Source organism: Corvus cornix, chromosome 10 (genome assembly GCF_000738735.6).
Source record: "Corvus cornix cornix isolate S_Up_H32 chromosome 10, ASM73873v5, whole genome shotgun sequence".
Classification (NCBI taxonomy): Eukaryota; Metazoa; Chordata; class Aves; order Passeriformes; family Corvidae; genus Corvus; species Corvus cornix.
The window spans coordinates 19134239-19149196 of record NC_046340.1 but is presented as its reverse complement, the minus strand read 5'-3'; the positions used below and the strand labels follow the sequence as shown (position 1 = coordinate 19149196).

The window sequence follows — 14958 nt, the reverse complement described above, 5'->3', positions numbered from 1 at the left end:
AGGAGCGGACAGCGTTGCTCACAAGGTGCCTGAGCAGCTGGATTTAATTGCTGCAGATTTGGGCTGAGAAGCCGGGGCAGAGGGGCCAGAGGCACACACGAAAGCTGGGATCGCAATGGGAGCGTTTCTCGGTGTGGGGTAAGGGACAAACGTGACCAAGGAACTGCAGAGGTGAGGAAAAGCTGCTGCAAAATCACCTCCAAGCCCTGAGGGCAAACCCGAACTGCAGCTTGCCCTGCCCCGCTTCTCCTCCCTACTGCAGGGGGGAGTCACTGAGCCCGGCTTTGGGTCAGCAGAGGGAAAGCTCCACCCTCATCCCAGCCACAGCTCACCCCAGCCAGGGGTGGAGGAGCCAGGAGTGGATGGGGAGGGGGTCCCTGGCATCCAAGTGCTTCCAGCAGAGAGGGGCTGCTCGTGTGTGCCAGTGCACCCCAGTTCGGGGGTTATCCCTGCCCCAGTGCTGTGCTCCGGCCACCCTGGAGCCCGGCAGAGGGGTCAGCGCTGGTTCCTGGGCTCCTGGCATGGGCTGGCCTCTTCCCTCCCCTCTCCTGGGACTCCCGTGGTGCTGAAGGGAGCTGACCCACGCCAGGATCATCCTCTGGCCAACCCTCTGTGGCCCTGGCAGCACTTTCCCTCCTGTCCGGGGCTGGCTGGCGCAGGGACCAGGCAATCCCAGTGCCCTGGGAAAGCACTGCCGGGAATTGCGCTGTTCCGCTGTCTCTGACACCCCAAAATGCCCCACAGGGTGCAGGAACTGCGAGTCTGGGAGCTGCTGCCTCCCCCAAAGCCGGGGACTGCTCTTCTCTAGGGCACAGTCAGTGGAGGGGCAGCCAGGCCAGGCCAGTCCCCCAAGGCAAGGCTGAAATTCCCACGAATCCCAGCCCTGACCAAACTGGGACTGGGCAAAGGGAGAGCCCACCAGAGCTGCTGCTCCTGCCTTTCCCCCCACATGGATCCTGAGGCTCTGTGGGGCGGGGAGTGGGGATGAGGGGGCAGACCCACCCTGCTGCTGGGCAGTGCCCTGGCTCTGGGCTCTGGGGAGGTTTTCCCCCATAGCTGGGTCACCCCGGTGCCCTCTGGAGTCCTCGCAGGGAGACAGGGAGGCACCACCATGTGCTGAACCAGCCAGGCCTCCCAGGTGTGCTCTGAGAGCTCAAAACCTGGACTTTGTGCCAGTCCAACCCTGCAAGTTTACAAACCTTCTGTGAAATCTTAGTTTAAAAAGAAATGCTGGCTCGGGCAGGACTGACAGTCCATTCCCTCTGTAGTAGGAATGGCACGGGAAATAAAGAAGCCCAGCCTAGAAACCCATTCCAAAAGGCAAACCACACATTTTACTGCCCAAATTCCCTCAGGGAAACCCCAGGACAAGGTGACCCACCAGGAGTCACTGCCCAGGTGGGTTTGGACGGACGCCGAGAAGGCCTTGCAGGAGTGAAAGGGAAGCTCAGGCGGAGGCCAGTTTTACCTTCCTGAAACCCTTCAGCCCCCGGCCTTGGCAGCCTCCTGCAGCTGCTCCCTCCTCGCTGTGTGGCTCCTGGGAGAGTCCCTGTCCTGCTGTCAGGGCTGTGTCCTGTGCCCTGCCTTCCCCAGGGATCCCCCAGGCAGCCACAGCGTCCACGGCTGCATTGAAGGGATGGGTTTTGGTGCACACGTCTGCCAAACAATGGCCAGGTTTGTCCCTGGGCCTGGTGAAAGTTCAGGTGTGGGTGGAAGTTTTAAACTTCTGCTGGCAGGGGCTCAGGACAGAGAGCGTGTGAGGTGGTGAGCACCCTGCCCGAGCTCCAGAGGCACAGGAAAACAGAGGCAGGGCAAGGCCAAGGGCTGAAATGGGGTTTTTCCTTCTTCCAAGCTCGTCTCGTGTTGCCGGGAGTTCAGCGTGTGGAGCAGACAGCGAGGCAGAGGGGTGGGTTTTTCACGTTTTTATTTACTAAGGTTTTTATTGTGTGTTTTATATTGCAAACCCCACCCCTAGAACTCTTCCCCTCCCTTCCCCCCAAAAGAAAACAAAAAAGAGTAATAATAATCATCATCATAATAATCATAATAATAGTAATAAATATAGTTCCACCTACTGAGACAAGCCTAGTGTTGACTGGGGTCCAGTCAGAATAACTCAATGTTGGCTACTGCAGTGCTGAGAGCTGGAAACCCAAAGAAGATCCCCGAGGGAAGCAAAGCCAAGGAGGATGTCCCGCAGCGAGGAGGGGGCACAGCCGGGCAGCGCCAGCCCCGGGTGGCCCCTGAGTGGCCCCGGGGTGGCCGGGATTCGGGGCCAGAGCAGCAGCCGTGGGACAGGAATCCGGGAGGGCCGGAGCCTTTCCCCCCTGCCTGCCCAGCCCAGCCCAGCCCCACACGGAGCTCTCCAGGTGCTCGGCCAGGGGCCCTCTGGCACACACGGGGGGGGGAAAGGTTTGCTAAAAACCCAAAAAAACTGAAAAGGATATTGTGAGTCTTCCTTCTACCTCTGCGAACACGAGAGGGCCTGTGAGTCTGCTCCGGTTCCTGTTCCGAGATGAAGCCGTACGTATTTGGAAAAGCAGGATCTAGAGGTTACAATTGTCACCTGCCACCAGCCCTGCGGGACTGACGTGTAAAACTAGGCTATAGATACATAGATATAAATATGTGTGTGTGTGTGCTGACACGGTGCATAAATAGGCTGCAGGTGTGGGTGGCTACCTAGAGATAGAAAAGCGGGTGTGGATATAGAGACAGCTATAAAACCTGTACAAACACACACACACACGCGCGCTCACCCTCCCGCCACACTCACACGGACACAGCTGCATGGAGCCAGTAGAAAAAGCATTTCCAGAGTTCCCCTGACCCTTTAAGGAAGACCAAAGCTGATCACATCTGAATTCGGAGCCACCAAAGCAGGGCGAAGCAGGAGTGCCCAGGAATGCGACGTTCAAGGTGCAGGCACGTGGCAGAGTTCTGCGGACAGTTCGGTATAAAAACAACTGCCAGCCAGGGTCTGGGGGGGCACGGGGAGCTGGCGGGCTCGGGACTGGGGTGAGGGGAGTTTTTGGCACTGCTGCGTGGAGTCCTGCGTCCCCCTGAGGGCTGGGGACAGAGGGAGGCTGGATGAGTCTCTGACGAGTGTTAGAAAAGTTGAGCACCTGACTGGGACAGTGAGGTGGCCACAGAGCCCGCCTTGGCCCAGGAAAACCCCAAACAGAGAGAGAGGAAGGATGAAGTGACACAAAAGGAGACGTCTGCCCTAGAGGTAAAGGCTGTGGCTTCTCAGCGCTGCCGGCCCCGTCCTGTCCTCGCCCCGCTGTGGCTGCCCCGCTCAGGGAGCCCAGACCCAGCTCCAGGCGCCCCAGCGTGCCCGGGGACGCTGCAGGGTGGCACGGGAAGCCCGCCAGGTGCAGGCTCTTATTGCTGGTGAAATCAAACAAAGGATTTCGGTTCCCCCAGCAGGGGACAAGCACAGACCATGGCTGGCCAGATTTCTGGGCTGATCTGGTTTTAAGGGTAAAAACAGAGTTGTAAATCTTGGCTGGGCACCAGAACTGTCCCGGCGCCTCGCACTGCCCTGGGCTGAGGAGGAGAAGGGCTGGGGGCTGCACCCCACTGCTCAGTCCTCGCTAGTTCTGCTCAGAGCAGTTACCCACGGGCACCGAGGTGGCGAAGTGACAGAGGGGACGTGGATGCGCTGCCTCTCCCTTCATCCCTGCCGTGCTCTGCGCACACCACGGAGAGGCTGCAGCCTGGGGCCTCCTGCTCGGCGTGCTGGCAGAGCCAGAGCTTCTCCCAACTGCCCACATCCCAGAGCACAGAGGGATCATCCCTGCCCTCCCCGTGCCTCACAGGGGATTGCTCCTTGTTCCCACTGGAGCATCGGTGCAGCAAGGGAGGGGCAATCTGTGGTGAGGCCCGTCCATCTCCTGGTCACCTTCATCTTCCTCAGCTGGAGTCCAGCCCAAACCTCAGCCCTTGGGAAATCCCTAGAGGGGTCTACGAGAGTGAACTCACCCCTTTCCTGGCTCCTCCACGACCTGCTGAGCACAGGAGGTGACCTGGGATGGAGGGAGGGACACTCCTGGTGCGTGCTGGGCCACCCACGTCCCCCAGCCCCAGGGTCACAGCTGGGGCAAAGCTGAGGCCAACCAGGGCTCCAGGCCTGACCCCACGGCCCCTTCTACGGCCCATGTCAACCTCGGGTCTTTGTCTCAACAGGAAAATCTTTTTTGGTGGCTTCTATGGCTGCTCATTCACATGTTCCAGCTCAGGCACACGCCCCGGCTGTGTGTTACCTCGTTGGATTAAATTTGCTCGTATCCTTTTGTTCCATGTATTAAAATATTCTATAAAACCAAGTGACCAAAAATCTATAGCTCTAAGAATACCTGGTTATCTTCTTTTTTCGGTTTTTTTTCGGTTTTTTTTCTGTTGTTTTTCATGTGTTTTTTCCTTTTTGTTTCTAAGCACACTTAAACCTAAACAAAAGAAATGGAGAAAAAACCAACCAACCAACCAACCAACCAACAAAAAAAAAGCAGGAGTGGCGCGGGGTGGGGGGGAAGGAAAGGAAAGAACTGCTCGGCGAACTCATCAGGAACTGAAGGGCAGGGCAGGGCTGGCACGAGCAGCTGCCCCGGGAGTCCTCACAAATTGGAGGGCAGTTTGGACCTGACGGGCTCCAGATCCCCCGTGAGCACGATGGATTCCTTCCGCCCGCCCGCGGCCAGGGCAGCGGCACCGGCCCCGAACACCAGCGGGTGTGGCAGAGAACCTGAGGACATCTGGCGCGGCAGAGTCACCCGCCCGGGGATGGAGCTGCACGGCTTCCCCAGGAGCCCGCTCCCGCCGCCGGGGAAAGGGGAGAAGCTGGAAACAGATTCTCTAGAGGAGTGAGGAGAGCTGTGGTGGCCCAGCGTCTGAGCCAGCTCCTGGGGTAGAGAGGGCTGGGACGCGGAGATCAGCTTGATGTCCTGGTTGAGGCGGCCCGGCGGCAGCGCGCTGCGCCCGGGCAGCGGCGGGGCCGGGGGGCTGGCGGGCTGCGGCAGCAGCAGCGAGCCCTGGGAGCCCGAGGCCCCCGCGGGGCCGCACTGGAAAGTTCTGCTGGCCACCGGGCTCTGACTGGGAGGACTAAGGCCAGAAGGGGTGTAACAGGGAGAGGCGACGCCGGGCTGCTGCAGCGGGGACGCGGAAGCGAAGGGAGGCCGCTCTTGGTGGAGCTGGGCTATCGTTCCAGTCAGAGATCCTAAAGCACTTGGATGTGTTTGGCACAGCGCTGCGGACGGCCCGCCCGAGGCCTGCGCCAGCTGGCTGAGGCTGGAGGATGGAGAGTTGGAAGAAGGAGGGGGTTGGAAGTGGTTCATCCCCACCAAGGTCCCACTGCCCGAGAGCTGCTGCGACTGTCCCCCCTGCAGTGGTCTCGTGCTGGGCTGGAACTGGTTCAGGAGGCTGGGGGGGGAGTTTGATGAGAGCTGGGTGAGGGATGTCGATGGGGAGCCGGCTGTGGCTTGCTGGAAGTGCCCAAATCCACTGCTGGAGAGGGCTGGCGGCGGCTGCTGCTGCTGCGGCTGCTGCTGCTGCTGCTGCGGCTGCTGCGGCTGCTGCTGCTGCAGGGGCTGAGCCGTGCCTAGGGGTGACCCCGAGGGTGCATTGTGGAACTGGCTCAGCCCCACCGAGGAGGTGCTGCTCGGCCCCGGCTGGCCGGAGCCCCCCGGAGGGGATCCCACCTGGAACTGGCCCAGGCCGGCGGCGGCCGAGAAGCCGGCGAGCTGCTGGATGTGGAAGGACGAGGACGAGGGGGTCTCTGCGCCCGGCGTGTGCAGCTGGGACGGGGTGCTGGACGGGGAGCCCACGGCAGAGGGGCCGGCGGACGGGATGAGCGACTGGAACCTCTTCAGCTGCCTGGGGGTCTGGCTGGGCTGCTGGCCCAGGGAGCCCAGCACGGACACGGGCGGCCGGAAGATGGCCGTGGGCAGGCGCGGGTGGTGGGTCAGCGCGATGGCCACCGACGTGGTGGCAGCAGCGGCCTGCAGCGGGGCCTGGATCAGCGGCGTCCAGATGACCGGCGTGGGCGTGGAGGCGGCGGCGGCAGCGGCCTGCACGTTGTGGGCACAGTGAGCCATCTCCCGGTCGTGCTGCACGATCTGCTGGATGATCTCGTTCTCCTGGTAGTTGAACACCCCCGAGTTGAGGTCGTGCTGCACTTTATGCAGCAGGATGGAGTTCTTCTTGCCTGGGGAGGAAGGGAGGAGAGGAAGGGTCACTGTGGGGTGGCAGAGCACGGGGGCTGCCTCAGAGCCCCCCGCAGTGCCTCCCCGGCTGCCCCGCACTGCCCTCGGGGGATCTGGGCACAGCCTCTGCTCCAGCAGCGAGGTGACGAACACCACCTCTCCTGCTTCCGTGGAACCAACAGCGTCAGATCCCACAGAACCGTGTCCAGCAGGACACGCATCCTTAGGCAGTAAGCAGCCTGGCAGCAAAGCTGATGGACTTGGAAGATTCCCATTTTGCACCTGAGCTTCCATAGAAAAAGAGAATGAAACCTCAAAAATATAAACCCAGTGAAGTCTTCAGCCACTCTCCTTCAGCTTCTGCTTTTCCTCATCTGTCTCATGTGCCCCTGGTCACTCTGGAGTCGAATACAGGGGTAAGGAAATTTCTCTGTGAGTCAGGACTTGATGATCTTGGAGTCTTTTCCAACCTGAATGGTTCTGTGGTTCTATTCTCTGACTTCCTGAGCTGGAAAAGCTCGGCTGGGCCAGGCAGGACCCTCAGGCATCCTGCAGCTCCCAGCTGAAGCCGGCTGTGTCCTTGGAGTGCCAGCTTTAGGGAATGTTCCAGCTGGATTCCCAGCCTGCAGCCAGAGGTTAACTCAGCTCTTTGCCCTCGCAATGGGCTGGAAAATGCGGTGATTTATCCAGCCTGGGAGTGCACCTGGCACTGGGGGGATGCACTCCCGGGCTGGGGGACAGAGCCAGCCAGGGCAGGGCCTGGCACCAGAGGAATCTCCTTTTGATGCCACCCAGCCAGCTCCCAGATCTTTATGATCTGGGGCACATCTAGATGACATCCAGATGGTTGGCTGGTTTTTCTAGTGCATGATGTAGCTTTTAAATGTGTAACAGATAAAAGAGGAAGAGTTTAAGGACATGCCTCTCACTCCAGCCAAATGGAAAATCAAACATCTGGCAGGAGAGAGCTGGGATGACACTCTGAAGAGGGAAGGTGGCACCCTGCTCTCCCAAAAAGCCACTCTGAGTCTTGGATACAACTCACTGAGTTCCAAATCCACCACCAGAAAAAGGTGGAACAATTCTCGCACCAATAAGGAGGAAAGTGTGAGACGGGAGGGAGATCCCAGTCACTGCCACCGTGATGCTGGGAAGATGAAATGTGTTTAGTCCGTGCTGCAAAGCGTGGAAAGCACAGAAAATACCCCATGAGGAGCATCGGAGAGTAAGTGCAGCCCACTCAGCTCTTCTCAGGACAGAGGTGATTCTGCAGCAGCCGAGGAGGGAGCTCAGGGACAACGGGAGCTGTTCCCAAGCGTTCCCTTGCAGACACGGATGTGAGGCAAGCCCACAGAGAGGAAGGAGCGATCCGAGTGTAGCTGCAGGTACTGCAGGAGCACGCTGAGCACTCCTCCCTCCCTCCCTCCCTCCCTGCCCTTCTCAGGCCAAGCCTCTGTGCCCCGCAGAGCACAGAGCTCCCGGCGCTCCATGGCAGGGCTGCAGCGGCTGGGATGCTGCCGGAGCTCTGCTCCTGGATCTGCACCGGGGACGTGGCTGCTGTGGGGAGTGCGATGGGATGGGATCCATGGGATGGGATGGGATGGGATCCATGGGATGGGATGGGGTGGGATGGAATGGGATGGGATTGGATGGGATCCATGGGATGGAACGGGATGGGATTGGATGGGATGGGATTTGATCCATGGGATGGGATGGGATGGGATGGGATGGGATGGGATGGGATAGGATGGGATGGGATGGGATGGGATAGGATCCATGGGATGGGATGGGATGGGATGGGATGGGATGGAACGGGATGGGATTGGATGGGATGGGATTTGATCCATGGGATGGGATGGGATAGGATGGGATAGGATGGGATAGGATGGGATGGGATGGGATAGGATAGGATGGGATAGGATAGGATGGGATGGGATAGGATAGGATAGGATGGGATAGGATAGGATGGGATAGGATGGGATAGGATAGGATAGGATGGGATAGGATGGGATAGGATAGGATGGGATAGGATAGGATGGGATAGGATCCATGGGATGGGATGGGATGGGATGGGATGGGATGGGATGGGATGGGATAGGATAGGATAGGATCCATGGGATGGGATGGATGGGATGGGATGGGATCCATGGGATGAGATCCATGGGATAGGATGGGATAGGATAGGATGGGATAGGATAGGATAGGATCCATAGGATGGGATGGATGGGATGGGATGGGATCCATGGGATGAGTTTGGATTGGGATGGGATGGGATCCATGGGATGGGATTGGATTGGGATGGGATGCTCAATGCTCGGCTGTTTCACCTACTGCCAGTCACTCCCTGCACAAAAAAGGCAGAAAGGCTTTTGTTCTCCACTCAGAGCAAGATCCCAGCCCAGGAAGGACATGATCCTGAAGGCAAACAGAGTTTGGAGCTGCCGAAGTCATTCCAGGGGCTGGAGCGCCTGTCTGTGCGTGTGCAGGAATTCTCTCGTGGCTGTTCCCTGTGTGCTGGGCTGCACCAGCACTGGGCACCTCTAAGGAGACAAATCCTGGTCCTTCCAGGCCGGGCCAGCACAGGCAGCACCAGTGTCACCTCTAAATGGGCACATGAGGGGCACAGGAGGTCACTGGGCACACAGGGAGCCATTCCCGGCCGGATTTACTAAAATCACAGAGAATGAGCGCCCAAAGAGCTGCTCAAACACACTCAGAGACATGAGCTGTGTGTGGACAGAGGAGAGCCTGCCAGGGGAGGAGGGGGCAGCCAGCAGTCCGGAATCCCGGAGGGACTCGGGCTGCAGCATTCCAGAGGCACAGAGGGGCTGCAGCTTGGCAATCCTGCTCTTCCTGGAGCTGAAGGGACAAATCCCAGCATGGGCCGGGTGCAGCTCCTGCAGCACTGCAAGGTCAGGCGGGGGCTGGGGAATCCCACTGAGCTCAAAGCCACCGGGGGGACAAAGCTGCTGTCCCGAGGCAAAGCCGGGCTGGGGGCACGGCCGGAGCGCAGGAATGAGGAACAGCTTCCCAAAGCTCCCCACTCAGAGCCACCGCTCCGTGCTGCTGCCAGCACTCCTCATCCCAATCCTGCTGTCACCTGCCTGTGGCTCCGGGGCTGCTCTCTGGGCTGGTTCCAGGAGAAGCACGGGATAAATTCCCCCGGATGTCTCCCAGCTGCCCCCAGGGAGCCCCACAGCCGCCGGGTTCCCAGCTGAGCACAGACCGTGCTGCTGCTCTCCAAACGTGCCTGGCGATTACTGGAAATGGTTGGATCAAAGCTCCTTAGGTTTGTGTCAAGTAGATGAAGTAGTACCCATAAAAACCTTGGAATGATTCGTTTTGTTGGTTTTTTTAAAACAGAACACTCCATTTTCCCTTTGAAATCACATTGCACTTCCCTGTTCTCCTGAGGCCAGCTTGCCTCTGTTAACTGTTTCATTAGATCACATTTTTCTCTTCTGTTTTGCCAAGAAAATATCAGATTTCTCCTCCACAGAAGACTACTGAAAATATTCTTCCAGACGTGGAAGGGGAGAGGAATTTTTAAAAACCATTCTTCAACATTGGTTGGCAAACTGGAAAAATTAATTGGCCTCCCCGTTCTAATGAATTGCCTCATGCACAGGATGTTTCCACGTGCCAGTATGAGCCTTGTTGGTTGCTTCTGGAGAGAATCCTGCCTCGGCCAGCCCCAAATGGAACATTCCCTGGCAGGGCTGACTGAGGTGCTGCACGAGGCACAGAGCAGCAGTGGGGCGAGGAGTGGGACTGCTGCTGAGATTGCTGCTGAGATTATTCCTCCTCCTCATGGGACTGATGAAACAGTTCCAAACCCTTGTCCCGCCCTGGATCCCGTGTCCCAGCCCCCCCCCAGAAGGGAGGGGGATGCAGCTGATGAGTTTGGCTCTGGGTGACCCGCCGAGATGAGGTCCAGGCTCAGTGACCCGCAGGGAGCCAGTGCTGTGTTCCTGCTCAGCCACGGGGAAGCTTCATCAGGAGAAGCCAAAAGGGCTCCTGCTGCCCTGCAATCCAATCAGGGACGCCGAGTTTGTCCTCCTGGGACGTTTATCCCGCAGAAATTAAAGTGCTGGGCAGAGTGAGGTGCTGAGATAAACAAGGCACCCGAAATCACTGCTGGAGGCTCCGCACAAACTCACGGAGACACCCCGGGGCAGAGCAAGCATCTGCAACCACCCCAGGCCCCACCTTTGGAACACCCTCTGGCCTCTGAAAACTCCCTGCTTGCCTCCCTGCAGCAACGGGCTAAATACAGGGGAAAAGGAAGATTTTTAGAGCCTTGAAGATGTTCAGAGCAAAGCTCCTGGTGCTTCGGGGAAAAGGAAGATTTTTAGAGCCTTGAAGATGTTCAGAGCAAAGCTCCTGGTGCTTCGGAGGGAGGGTATGTAAAATTATGGGAACGAAGAAAACAGATGTTGCTCCCCTAATTAAGAACTGCAAAGTCAGACTTCCTTCAACTGTAGATAGCACACAAAAGAACAGGGAGAAAGGCTCATGTGATTTCGTAAGAGGAGCCAGCACTCAACAATAATTCTTCTATCAAACAATCCAAATTAGCTTCCCGTTGTTAAAATTCTGCCCAGGCACAGGGGAAATTAGCTGTGACTTTCTGTTCCTTTCTCCTTCCAGTTCTCCCTGAGCATACTGGCTGCACTTTAAGAATTCAGGTCACTAAATTGCTTTCTGAATTTGCATGTATTTGAAATAATCTCATTTCACGAGGCTGCCTTCTGCCCTGGCCTGCTCCCAGCACACGGGCGCTTCTCCCAGCCCTTCACTCATTATTGCTGGGACCAAAGGCTGCGCTGGGATCCTGGCTGCACGCCCCAGCCCCAGTCTGAGGGTCTGTGTGCACAGGGAACTGAGCTGGAACAGGGAATTCAGTGATTCTTGACCTGCACTGGATGGAGGGCCTTTTCCTGTTAGAGAAATGTGAAAACGGGATGGAGAAAGGCAGGTGAAGCCCGAGCTGCATTCCCTGCTGCGGGAAGGTTTCTGCTCGGAGCTCAAGGAGCTCTTGGCAAGGAGCTCAGCAAAGGCAGCTGGATCAGCTCTAGCAGAGGCTCAGAACGCTTCCCGGCCCTGCTCTGGGAACTCGGAGTGACTCCCTCGAGAGCCTGGCTGAGTAAATCCATGGATGTGTGAGCTCTGACACCTCCAGGGCAGCTCCCTCTGCATCCTGCCCTTCCCTTTCTCCCTTTCTGGATCCTCTCAGCTCTGGGGGTCCCTTTAGAAGGGACAACTCCCTCTCCTCCCCAGTGGAAGCTTTCCTCCCCTCCCTGTACAGCTCAGGCCTGCCTCTGAGTGCTTCCCCTCTTCCACAAACCGCAGTATCCCCCGGATCCGTGGTGTCCCCGTGGACAGGCAGAGCACAGCCCCGCTGCTGCAGGCCACACACACACTGAACGATGTTACCCGATGAGTCTCAGCACAGCTACGCTCCAGACAAACGAAGCTCTTCCCCTCCCACTCTTCACACAGAGCTCTGCAGAATGAAAAAAAAAATGGAATATCCAGAGCTGGGCAGGCTGTGACTCTCCATGGAGGGGTGAGGAGCTGTGGCACTCCCGAGGCCGGCGCTCCCTGGGTGCCCCAGGGCTCCCGGCTCTCGCTCATCGCTGCAGGCTGAAGCCAAGGGGTGCCTTCTCCTCGAGTGGCACCAGTGCCAGGGCGCTGCACGCCCTCCCCAGCGCCCTGCTGGGGCTGACAGCTGAGACAGGACGCGCTCTGGGACGCTCTGGACACGCTGGCACTGTCAGCTGCTGCTCTGAAGTGTGGGCTGGCTGCAGACAGCTCCTGGAGTGCCTTCAAGGCAGGGAAAGCTCCCAAGAGGAGAGGTGTCACTGGTGAGCAGGTCCTCCTTTGTGCGATTAAAAAGAGGGTTGAAAATTATTCGTAAAGGTGCTGGAGTGGTAAAACGTTACCTGAGCAGGTGTTTTATCTCGATGCAGACAGCAAAGAGCAAGGCCAAGGTCAGGGATGGGGCTCCTGAGCTCTCCTCAGCATCCCCTGCTCCTCCCACTGGGGTGTCCGGGGCTGTTTTCCTTCTGCAGCCGCAGGGAGAGCAGGGCTGCCAGCTCCCCTGGCTGAGCTGGAGTCATTTACATTCCCCCAAGGCTGGTGAGTTACTGACACCTTTCCTTGGGCTAAGCACAGAACACTCCCAGTCTGGGCCTTGGCTTCCAAAGAGAAGGAAATTCAGATGCTCAGTTCCTGCTGGAGGTCCAGGCTCCCACGCTGTGCTAGGGAGCATTTCCAGGTGTGATTCACCTGGCCCACCTCCCTTTCACACTCGGAGTGCCTTGTTCTCTCTGCTGAGCAAACCCAGATGCCCACACCGAGGCGGTGAAGGGAGAGGGTTTGCAGTCGGAGCAATGGACAAGTGGCACTCAAACTTTGCTTCCTCCTGCACAGTTACATTTGTGGGTTTTGAGGTGATGAGAGAGGAGCACCTGCGTGTCCTCTCCGGACTGGGGTAGGGAATCCCACCTCGATATGCAATGGAGCTTTGTGCCAAAGCTCACGCACTCGAGCACTGCACACCCGGGACCAAAGGCGCTTTTCTCCTCTCCTCACCTGCATCAGCAGCCTCAGATAAGGGCTGTTCCTGTGTCTCTATCTGTATTTATCTCCTGATGCCCAGACCGCCCTGCTCCTCCCAGCTGGGCAGCTCGGGGGGTGTTTCTCACCTGCCCATTGAACAAAACCGGGACTTTATTTGTTTTCAGTGTAAAACTGCTGCTGAGCACACATTGTTGGAGCTACTTGCGTTCATCCTCGTCTATCCCCACAATTCCCAAGGGAGCAGCCCCGAAACATCCCAGCTGCCCCTTTGGGAGCATCGTTGTCCCTGCAGAAGGGGTGAGAACTGAGGCTGGGGGCAAAGGCAGCACAGGGACAAGCAGGGAATGTGTGGCAGAGCTTGGCACCGCTCCCGGCTGCTCTCCTGCCCGGCTCACCGGGCCCAGGCCAGCCCTGCCCGGAGGCTGCACAGCCCAGGGATTGGTCAGGCCTGGGCCAGCAGGGCTGCACACCCGACAGGATCTCGGCTGCACCGCTGTGGTCACGAGCTGGCAGGCCAAAAGTTTGGGAACAGCTTTTTTTGTGGCTTGTTTATAGACAAAGCTTTTAACATTTCTACCGCTGTAGTATCTCGAGCAGACACCCTCATGCTGCAATAGTATCATAAATTATATTTAGAGGCTGGAATTGTGTTGTCTTGGCTTTTCTTCGGTTTTTAGCATCTGCAGTGCCTGGAGGAAACTCGAGGCATCTTTAATCCTGACTTAACTGGGATCCTCGTATCAAAACACACGCAAGTGGCACTCCAAGTATACGCATTTCAAACCACGTGGCAGAAAATTCCTGAGGGAAAGGGAAACAACAACTTCCTCTGGCTTCTAGGAGGCTTTCAGCTCTCACCAGCGACCTTGCTGTGGGTGGGGAGCACCTGGTGCCAGGCGTTTTTGGGGTTTGTCACGCACAGGAGCAGGGGAGCAGCACCATCGCCGCTGTTCCCGAGCGCACCCTGGGTTTGACAGCACTCACCACCCGTGCTGGGCTCGCTTCCAACGAGCACTGGAGTGGTGGTGTTTTACAAGTGCAAATGCTTGTGAAAATCTAATTTTAAGCTCCAGTGGTCACTGGAAACCAGTTTCAAAGGCAGTGGGGAACAGAACGGTGTGAGTTACATAACGGGGCACGGCAAACTGGGGCGCCTCACCAATGCTGCCAGACAGAATCACTCGCTGCAGGAGCCACAGCAGCACACCAACACTGGGCACAGCTTTACAGCCTGGCCAGGAGCGAGGAGCAGGGGCAGACATAATCAGGGACAAAATGGTCATTCAGCAGTGATCAGCCCAATTTCTCTGAGTGTCAGCCTGTGGAGCATCACGTGTGGGGCATTCTGCAGGCTGAGGAGTCCTCAGAGTCTGAAGTTACTCGGACTTAAGCAGGGCCACAGATCTTTGTAGCATCCCAGCCTCTGCCACTGCATGGAGATTAATCCCTTCCTGCCCAATCCAGGCAGGATGCCGGGATCAATTCCTGGCAGGAGCAGAGGTTCAAGGCTACACCTCAGCTCTTTGCCCAGGGGTCTGTGTGCCTGACAGCTCCAAGCACAGCCCGTGCTCCTGCAGGAAGCCGTGGGAGCACAGACCGGGGGGCTCTGGCCCCTCTCCTGCCCTCCTCTCTGTCCACCCACTGCTTCCAAAGTGCTCAGCCCTGCCACGGGAGTGCCTCCTCCCTCCTCCACCAGCCAACCCTGCTCCTGCTGCTGCACAGGATGAGCCCTTGCCTGCTCCTTCTGCTACCCACAAAGCTTAGGCCACGCTTTCCAAACCCCCCAGCAGCCAGAAACCCCCCCCCAACATCTCTCCCTGGGACTGGGTGGGCTGAGGTTTTCCTCCCTGCTCTCTCAGTGTGCAGGGGGAATATTGGATGGATCTTATCCTGGTACCAGAACAGGGACAGACCCTCCTGTACCCAGGGAGGCCTGGGCTTCCCCAGGACATTGTCACCTGGGCAGAAGGGAGCCAGTGACCGCCCCACCGCCTTGGAAAGAGGCTTCCATTTGCTTCCTCCTTGTGCACAGATCCTGAACTGGATGGGGCAGGAACCAAAGTGCGGCCCCGCTTCTGCTCACCCCTGCTTTTCAGGAACTGCTGTTGCTCAGCCTCAGTCCCCCAGAACAATTCCTGTGCGCCCAGAGAGTCTCAGCAGAGCGCTGGCACCC

At 58.0% G+C, this 14958-nt stretch overlaps 1 protein-coding gene across 1 annotated transcript in view; it reads right to left on the bottom strand.

Moving 5' to 3' along the window:
• Positions 1-4472: 4472 nt before the first annotated feature.
• The window catches only part of HCN4 (hyperpolarization activated cyclic nucleotide gated potassium channel 4), a 91162-nt gene continuing 80676 nt past the window's right edge, over positions 4473-14958 (bottom strand). The window contains exon 8 of the mRNA XM_039557910.1: positions 4473-6202. Coding sequence (XP_039413844.1) covers positions 4617-6202 — 1586 coding nt within the window. The 3' untranslated portion in view covers positions 4473-4616. The remainder of the gene's footprint in view (positions 6203-14958) is intronic.